Here is a 9,994-nt window from a genome sequence, read left to right on the forward strand (position 1 = left end):
GGAACGATTCAGTTTGTGGAGAATCCTAATTTTTGATGTAGAAGTGTTAAATTAAGATATAATAAATCATCTCCTGGTCAGAATTAAGATAATAAATAATGGGAAAGGAGCTAAATTACGAACCTTCATCTCCTCCCCAAATTGATCTGTCGATGACAAAAAGGCTTCATATCGTAGGAACAGCTGGTGTAAGGTTTCATGCACCAATAATATATTTATATTTTATCACTGATCAGTTGAACCAAATTTTTTTCCACTAACTTCCATTGACCGACTGATAGATAATAAGGAAGAAAGAAATATCTCCTTGGTGTTCCATATTTTAATGCTGCACACTACTGAAATTTCCCACAATTGGGATTAAAATAAAAATCTGACTTAATTTTATGCGTTTTTAATCTTTTATAAATTGTAATCGTTCCAATTCTTTTTTCTTAAAGAACAAATCTTTTAAAAACATGTAAAAGAATTCCGCTGTCCCCGGGAGTAAATTAATGGTAATGAAATAAGGATCAAGCACGATTAATGTTTAATCTATCTGGGAGGGGAGAGGGGGGGGGGAGGAGAGGGGGAGGGGAAGATAACTAACCCCAGGATAATCGATGACTTAATATTGAATCGTATATTTTGTTTTTCATAATTTTTATAATATATTTTATGATGCATTCGTTTACTTCAGAGCACTATGTCCTCCTCATTAATTAATAACTTAACAGTTACTGATAATTATACGAAGTTCATGCATATTCATATTAGGCAGTTCAAGTAAATAGTCAATTTGACAACTAGTATTTAACTCAATTTCCTTCGCATTATTTTCTACATTATTAGCAATGGAATCAAAGGTGGAACGAATTGTATCTAACAACTTATTAATTGTAACCAAATCAAGTATGCATTCCACATATTATTTCTGATGCAATATCAATCACTGCTAAGTAAATTCTACCAATAAATAAACAATAATATACAGCAAGTATAATTAGCAATGGAGATAAATACTCGAATAACTACGAAAGCTGTTACTTATTACATACAGTTAAGCGAAATTTAAATTCTATTAAAAAAAATTAATTAGACGGTACTTAAATAGCAATTAGACGCTCCAAAGATGATATCTCAATTATCATCCTCAACATCTTATACTAATAAAATACATTTTTCTGCAGCCATTCGTAAAGTTTTTTCTGCAGCTGGATGCCATCGTTATCTACAAAAAATTATAGATGAAAAATAGCACTAAAAAGAAATAATTCTCGTCAAATGCTATCAACTGACATCTCATTGTGATAATATATTTCTTAATTGTTTATGGCGTATCGATAACGATAAATCCTTCTGCTATATTTTATATACTTGAGATGCCGTAAGTCTCATAAGTTTCATTCTTGAACCTTAAAAACTAATTAGTTTTAATTGACTAATATGATGCAGAGTATATGTGTATGTATGTGTGAGAGAAGGTCACTCCAAAATCTCTTGAATTATATGTAAAAATTAACTTAATTGTACTTCTATAGAGACGTGACCTAGCTGACCTACGTGAAGATGCATCTATTCCAAGAAATCGCCGAAATCCCGAAAAAATCCCCGGAAAAGCGTTTTTAGCCGCTGAATGCCATATCTAAGTCTCAGTAGTGATCGTTAAATAACAATGCTGGTATTTGGGCGGGCAGCAATGTAGCTGCAGTGTGCAGCGCGCGCGTCATAGCGATGCTATTGATACGGCTGGCGACAGCGCAGCGTGTGTGATTGTTGCTGCTTTGAAGTAATGAGCGTTATTATTACTAATGTTGTTGTTGTTATTATGGTTATGTGACTTTATTTAATTATGAATTTAAAAATTCTACGGAATTTTACAACTTTTTGAGATTTAAAGTGTGATGATATTATTACTGTTATGAGTTACTATTATTATAATAATTGCTGTTGTTCCTGAGTTTCGATGATGCCAACAAGGAAGGCTCCCGATGAACAAGCCGGTCAGTTCAGCAACACCTCGTAGGTTCAATTAATTTTTATTTGCTCCTGTACGAGTTCATTCATCTAATCAGTATTTCATTACTATCTTTGACTGACTCACTTCACATTAATCCTATTATTACTTCTATCAAAACTGCAGTGATAAAAATCTATTGTAAAAAATCGAAATTCGTCGTACTTATTCCGGTTGAATTTCTTAAATTACGAAAGTAGCAATAATCGGAAGCTTGAAATAAATCAAGAGAATACTGTAGATAAATTCATAGTGAAGCTATCGAAATATAATTACGATAAGATCAGCAAAAGTTTGCATGCTGTATTGGTTTATATATGGTATGATCGTATCCGTAATCTCGGTAGTTCATCAGAATTCTGTATGCATTATGCCATATGTAAACTTACGGCATAAATCACTAAGTTCTAACGCCATATGCAAACACCATATGTATTCGTATCTCTATTAGAATATTCTGCAATTCATTCATACTATCGTTGTGGTATTCATTTGCGCCATCAGCTATTGGGCTATCCGCACTCCTGCCGTTCGCATGAATTCGGTGATATTATTTGCTAACTGTTGTGGCTATTTAGGGTGACAAAAACCGATTAGCAGGACAAAATAGAAAGACGCAACTAAAAAAATGACGTGACTTTCAACATATTCCAACAAATTTTTATGAATCCTATTTCATTTTTCATTGGTTTTTTTATTTTGCAGAAATGAACATGGGACCGATAATGGTCGAACGTTACAGTGGACTAATGGGTTAGGATCATCAAACGCTTTCATTACATTGGTCAATGATCCTACAAATTCAGGAGATGGAACAGAATCAGGAGCTGTTTCAACAAATGTTTGGCATAATAGTGATGCCGCTGATGTGGATTTTACTGACCAAAGCAATACGCAACAATTACTTGCTTCTACCGAAAAAGCTACTGATGTCTGCGTTTGTTTAATAATATAGAGATGTTGCTTAGAAGTTTTTTAAATTGAGAAAAAGAATTTTTCTTAATTTGAATATTTAAACCTAATTGTTGTGTAATCAAAAATGTGATTTCATGGACATGTGTTAACTCCTTTAATTCATTTAGTTTTTTTTTTTTTTTTTTCTCTTTTTTTTATGAAGAGAATTACAAGAATGCTTGTAAAATGCATAATTTAGATCAAAGAAATAAGATTGTTGACTTATGTGCCATCTGCAACTTACAAATTTGTAAAGGGGAAATTGCAGTCTACTGTAGTATATTATAGACTTTTCTTCATTAGAATTTCAGGTTCAACGTAATTATGGTAACACTGATGATATTACAAACAATACTCATAGTGAACATGCTACGGTAACGGCAATGTCATTCGGTGATCACATATATTCATCTTCGAATTTAATTACTACGACATCGGTATCATCTGTTAAACCTAAATTAGGTATGCAGTATTTTACTTATTATTTTTATGGTATTGTGACACTTGTTTCAAAAGTGAAGATTTTACTGTCAAATTTCATTTTGAAAATTAAATATAAAGTTTGTTAGATGTTGTGGTCGTGGGTGGAAGTGCAAAGTCACCGTCAGCTATAGAAGATCGGATGGCAAAAACAAGAAGTAAGCTTTTTATTGAAAATTTAAAGTGATGGGAGCTGATAAAAAGCTTGAAACCATACAAAGTGATATACCAAACTGAAATATCGCATAGCTAAGATCTTTAGATATGATGAAAACAGCAAAATGATCAAAAATTAGCTCAAATCAGAATTTTTTAGATTTGACAAAAACATTTTCAGTAATATGGACAGATGATCTACGTGAGATTTTAATACAAGAAATGAAGAAACGACCCTGTTTATGGGATCATAACCATCCAAAATATAGGGACTTACAATATGCGGCAAATGAGAGGAACGAAGTCATTGAATCTTTCTATCATCGAACGGGATATGCTTTGAATGGTATCTTCGAAATGATTACCAAATAAATATGAATAATGTAAAGCTTTCGAAACGTATAATATACTAAATTGATGTAAGCTAAATTTTATATTCGTGAAAATACGAACTTATAATATATTCATTCCAGGATTTAAAAGCTTTTGTTTTACTTTCGTATAGATGATTTTGATAGTTAAATAAAGAAGCAACTATGAAACGAAACGAAGAACCTATAAGTCAAAACGATTATGAAATAATGTGACATATAATTGAAGCCATTTCTAAATATAAGCGCAAAAGTGATATTTAGCGGATGATATAGCGAGGCAATGGAAGTCCTTGAGAGATCAGTACGTACGATTTATCAACAAAATCAGAAATATGGAGCCTAATGAATGCCGATTTCCGTCATTCAAATTTTCTGAAGACCTGAAATTTTTGATGCCTTGTAAGCAATCTCGGTAAGATTATGAAGTCTTATTTCTGGTTTTTTTTCGGGAAACTTTACTGTTTCACAATTTGAAATAAAAATAATTTTTATCTTGGAAATAATGGCTAACTTATAGGGAATCATCTAAGAAATGCAATATTTTATTGTTTGTTGACAGACTTGTTTCGAGTAGGGTTTTCTAGCATTATTCAGAGACCAAATTTATTTCTTAGTAAAATTTAGATGCTGCATTATGATGAAAGAAGAGAATGGTCTACAAAATTTGAGTGAAAATATTTCATCAAAGGAATTGTGCTCTGAATTTGCAGTCCCCGGCACTTCTACTACTTTACTACCAATCCGCCGTAAAAGAAAACATGACAGATCATCGGATTACAAAACTCAAAAAGATATTGATTCAAAAATACATGATAAAGAAGATAGTTGTTTCTCCAGGATGGATGAATTTGATCATTTTGGTTCGTGACTTCGTTGATTTTATAAGGAAATTTTTTTTATAATAGACTTGTGTTGATGAAACATATAGTGACATGAACCTTTTTGATAAAATCAAAAGTCATCACCACAGTTTTTGTGATTATGCCAGAGAGGCGATTGTGACCTTTACTCGGAATCAAATTGTTGCATTTAATTCATCAATAAAAGTCAATAAATGTTTTTCATGAATCCAGTCAATTTGATCCTAGTCCTTCAAATTTCTCGAGGACAAATTTAACAATTGATAATCTTTTGTAGGCTTGTCAATTGCTGATTATATTCGAGGAATTGCAAAGCTTGATGAAAAAGCAGCGGTATGGATAAGAGGTGAAATCTGGACGCTGTTGACGAAGTGTCGGATGAAAGTACTGGAGGGATATAGTGGAAATGGTACCAGTTAGTATTTTAAGTGATAATGATAGAATTAGGTATAAAACTGGAATTCTATGTTATTGTGATCTATTATAAATTCCATCGAAACTTCAAATTATACCTTATCCATTTATAATAATGTTAATTCTAGTACCAATAGTTTAGGTTATTTTTCTGTACAATCTTTTCTCATGGATTTTTCGAGAGTTATATAAATGAATTTTAGACAATGCAAAAAAAAAATGTTCGTTCTCAACATTTAATCTCGTCATCGACAGTCTTCCATTCCTTTATTGTAGATTTTTAGCATGTTATAAATTATTGATTATGCAAAGCATTCCCACTGTAAATTATGCTATTATTGAAATGTTTTTTTTTATTAGGTGCATATTTTTTTTTTTTTCGAATTATGAACCCTTTCTCGTAATTTGGTTCTTTTAATTAAATATTATATTTTAGTTAGAATTCTTTCAATTAGATAAATTAGATATATTTTCATTTCATTTGGATATCTTTCATTTGGATCCTTTTCGTTGATGCGTGTAATTAGAAGGTGATTAAAATGGGTCAGGTGATTTTTTTTTCATGCATTTTCCATATAGTGCCTCGCAAATTTTTATTAAAGAAATAACTATTAAATTTTTCAATGTTGACATTTTTTGGCATGCAAATGGAACGAAAATATGCGCTTGATTGTTTATTTAAGTGACCAAAACATAAATAGATACTTGCATAAATGTCATCATGAAATAATTGTTACAAAGCAACTGATATTCTGTTATACATCTATGACTCTTTCATTTAATAATGATCATGCAAAAATCAGTGCTAAACGCTTCGCTTTACTATTTAAAGGTATTGTTCGTGGTATTGTTATTACTTAAGTGGACATATCGAAATATGGTACTAGTTGGCAACTGATAAGTAAATAATCAAATGTAAAATATTCTGATCAACGTCTCTGAATTTAATATCAAATAACAATACTAAATATCTATTATGGTTAGTCATAATGAATGAATGAGAAAACGTGAAAAAAAAAATGCAAAATGGTAGATTGCACTCATTGTTACAGTATAAACCAAAGAAAACAATTGATAAATGAATCAATTGGCAGGACAAAAGCATCGGGTCATCCATCTATTAGTTTGCAAATGATCCTAAAACTTGACATTTAATTAAAAGTGAGAGAAATGGTTGCCATCTGAACTACTAATGATGGATGAGTTAATTTAACAGCACATAGAGAACATTAAGAGTAACAGTAGTAGTAATCATAGTAGTGGATAACACGGAGCGATACGTACGTTCTGTTGAGCAGTAAATACATTATATGGAATTCAGCGTGCAGCTTTAATGTAACAGTGCCGCATGTAAAATGCGATTGCTGAAGGAAACCATCCCTGATCTCCATTTCATATATACATCCTCACCTGTTCATTTTGCTTCCTTCTCTTCACTTCACTCTTGCATGTGTATGTGTGTGTGTGTGTGTGTGTGTGTGTGTGTGTGTGTGTGTGTGTGTGTGTGTGTGTGTGTGTGTGTGTGTGTGTGTGTGTGTGTGTGTGTGTGTGTGTGTGTGTGTGTGTGTGTGTGTGTGTGTGTGTGTGTGTGTGTGTGTGTGTGTGTGTGTGTGTGTGTGTGTGTGTGTGTGTGTGTGTGTGTGTGTGTGTGTGTGTGTGTGTGTGTGTGTGTGTGTGTGTGTGTGTGTGTGTGTGTGTGTGTGTGTGTGTCCTATGTGTGTGTCCTATGTGTGTGTCCTATGTGTGTGTCCTATGTGTGTGTCCCATGTGTGTGCATATATATGTATGTCTACGTGTGTGAATGTATGTGTACTTATGTAGTTCTACTATTCTTAAAAGAAAGTAATGAAATCGATCGTAACACAGAAGGAGGGAAAGGATTAGTTTTAAGTGCATTTTAGCATTTATTGACAATTCCGGTTCATTAAGCTACTTCCTTACTACTACTACCACCTGCTTTGAAGGATGCTGGAGGTGAACTGTTCACATCGGAATTATCCCTGCAACAGGTCCTATGACCATTCAGTATTATGGTGATGCCTTATTGCTTTGAGATAGGTCTTAAAGATAAGGAAATAAGCTGATAAAATGGAAGCATTCTAAGACGGATGATATCATTCATCTTATCAACATATCTTATGCATATCCCATATTTCCTCCCATATTAGGTATTAACTATTACTGTTCATTAGAAGATTGCTACCATTAATTATCATTTATCATATTACTATCAATTATGTATTACTGCTATCATTGTCATTTTAATAATTTATCATCATTAATATTACGATCACTATTTACAATTATTTCTTTTTGAAATTTATAGTGTGGTACTTGTTTTTTTTCTTTTGTGTTCTTTCATTTGTTGACAACTGGTGACAAACATAGTGTTAGTATCAGCAAATTCGCACTTTTACATTTTAATTATGCAAATACTTTTTCAAAGTTGATGTAAGGGATTAGGGTAGATCTATTTTATTAATTAACTGAAGTGTTTAGGTTTAATTTCATTCGTGTCGAGGATATATATATATATATATTGATATAATCTAAAATTAAATAATACCACTGAAACTATTTTTTTAATTGGTTGATCTAATGGATACTATTTATAACATATTCTATTGGAAAAATTTCTGGAAATTTTCGAGATATTAAGAATAAACAATTAAATTTAAAAAAAATTTTTTTTCACATCCCTAAACGTTTATAAAGCGCATCTTCTTTGCATCATATAAAAGTAAAAATTTTTTTTAAAATTTCAGCTTCTAATCAGGTGACTTACAATAATTGATGAATTATTGGTAAGATTTATAAACGTGTGCCAGCTGCAAGTTCAACGCAGCCATCGTTATATGAGCATTATTTCACTGGACATCGTTCGAAAAATTCATCGATTACTGTAAACAACGTAACGGGATTGAGTGCAAAAGTATTTTATTTTTTGTTTTCTAATATTCCTATAAAACTAGAAATTACGGGTGTTATCTTATTTTATGAAGGAATTCAGTGAAGGAACTGGAAGGGATTTTTACGAAATTTATATTTTTGAGATTTGTTATAAAATATACCATTGAGAATATAATTATACCATTGAGAAATATTAGCTGATTTTCCTTGAACGTAACGATCAAAAAATGGTTTAATTTTCAACTTAAGAAAATTCACAATAAGATATTTGCACGATAATAATAATAATAATTATTATAATAATAATAATAATAATAATTATAATAATAATAATTATAATAATAATAATAATTATAATAATAATAATAATTATAATAATAATAATAATTATAATAATAATTATTATTATTATAATAATAATTATAATAATAATAATTATTATTATTATAATAATTGCAATAATAATAATAATTATAATAATAATAATAATAATAATAATTATAATAATAATAATTATTATAATGATAATTATAATAATAATAATGATGATAATAATAATAATAATACATGAGAAACAGGTCAAGGAAAAAGAACTTGAAGAACGTAAACGCAATATGGAAAAAGTAAGCTTTGAAAAAATTTATTTCCATGAATATTTTGTGGTTAATCTTTTGTAGATATTTTTATAAATTAATGCTAACACTCTTTAAATCTATATGAATTATTTCTCTTTAGGTTTTCGAAGACAAAGTAATGGAACATGAAGAAAAATTAGTTGCGCGGCAATCGGAGATCAGTTATATGGATGATAAAAGACTATTTCAACTTTTTGTGAAAAGCTCATAGTAGTTACGTCAAATTTAAGCACTAAAACTAGCTAGTTTTATCAAAACCATTTCTCTAGTACATGTGACTGTGCATTCACTAGATACATCATTCATCTGGGATTTGTCCCTTAATCAGATCCGAAGTTTTAATATACTTGTTAACTAGCTTGTCAGCAGTGTATTGATCCTTGCAAGCTATCTGGAAAAAAGCCTTTCGAACTCTTCCAGACAGCACTTTTGAACCTCATTATGCTTTTAGAATGAAATTTTGAACTAGATATTTTCTTGCAAACATTTGATGCTAATTTAAGATATCCCAGTTTTTTTGTTGTAATCTGAAGGTTAATCACACACAAAAAGAAAGGAAATCGTTGGATATTGCAAGGACGCCAGCTTACTTAGGAACAGCTCACTCACGGGCGAAGTAGTTGAACTACGTCGAAGCACCGGGACTGTTTCACGACAAGACTCAAGGTAGTAGTTTTACTTTCAAAAGCAGAAAATGTCTCCAACTGTGCTTCAGTGGTTAATTCCCTTATCTGTGTTTAGTGCTTAGTTTATTAGGAATTGTAATTCATTTGAAATTTATAATGACTCCGAACAATTGCTTTTGATTTCCAGTAGTTCGCCGTCTGAAAAGTGCCTCGTATGAAAAAAGGACTCCGTGGGATTTTCAAAAACTAATACTTCCTGTCAGTTCCATGCAATGTCGATTTTTGTTTTAATAAATTCTTATGTGTTACTTATTGTTGGAATTTTTCCAATCAAAAATTATAGTTGCTAAAATTAATTTTCTTCAAACGAAGTCTACAGAACATGCGTAATACTGATCTTCGTATTTGACTTTGAGTTTTGTAGTCCTCCTGTCTTCTATGAACCCAACTTTTTTCTAAAAGCTGTAGAGAATAGGGGCTTATGTTGACATAGTTGAAGTATAACTAAGATATCTCCCATAAAATAAAGATTATTCGTAAAGCCAATTTAATTAGTTTTGTAAGTCGTCTTTTAAATGGGAAGGAATTG

At 31.0% G+C, this 9,994-nt stretch overlaps 2 protein-coding genes across 2 annotated transcripts; both read left to right on the forward strand.

The window, feature by feature from the left end:
* Positions 1-1,945: 1,945 nt before the first annotated feature.
* Positions 1,946-5,240, forward strand: Bm9600 (Uncharacterized protein; the record flags this gene model as incomplete). The annotated part of the gene is made up of 8 exons (XM_001896600.2): positions 1,946-2,001; positions 2,702-2,933; positions 3,262-3,412; positions 3,520-3,588; positions 3,768-3,932; positions 4,222-4,372; positions 4,585-4,820; positions 5,098-5,240. 8 exons carry the CDS (start codon positions 1,946-1,948, stop codon positions 5,238-5,240), a joined length of 1,203 nt encoding a protein of 400 aa, XP_001896635.2.
* A 1,448-nt stretch (positions 5,241-6,688) lies between these two features.
* On the forward strand, positions 6,689-8,990 carry Bm13066 (Uncharacterized protein; the record flags this gene model as incomplete). Its single annotated transcript, XM_043082965.1, has 3 exons — positions 6,689-6,706; positions 8,044-8,166; positions 8,880-8,990. The coding sequence occupies 3 exons, from the start codon at positions 6,689-6,691 to the stop codon at positions 8,988-8,990; spliced, it is 252 nt and encodes an 83-aa protein (XP_042938899.1).
* Positions 8,991-9,994: the final 1,004 nt, after the last annotated feature.

This window comes from Brugia malayi (genome assembly GCF_000002995.4).
Source record: "Brugia malayi strain FR3 genome assembly, contig: Bm_044, whole genome shotgun sequence".
NCBI classification, from domain to species: Eukaryota; Metazoa; Nematoda; class Chromadorea; order Rhabditida; family Onchocercidae; genus Brugia; species Brugia malayi.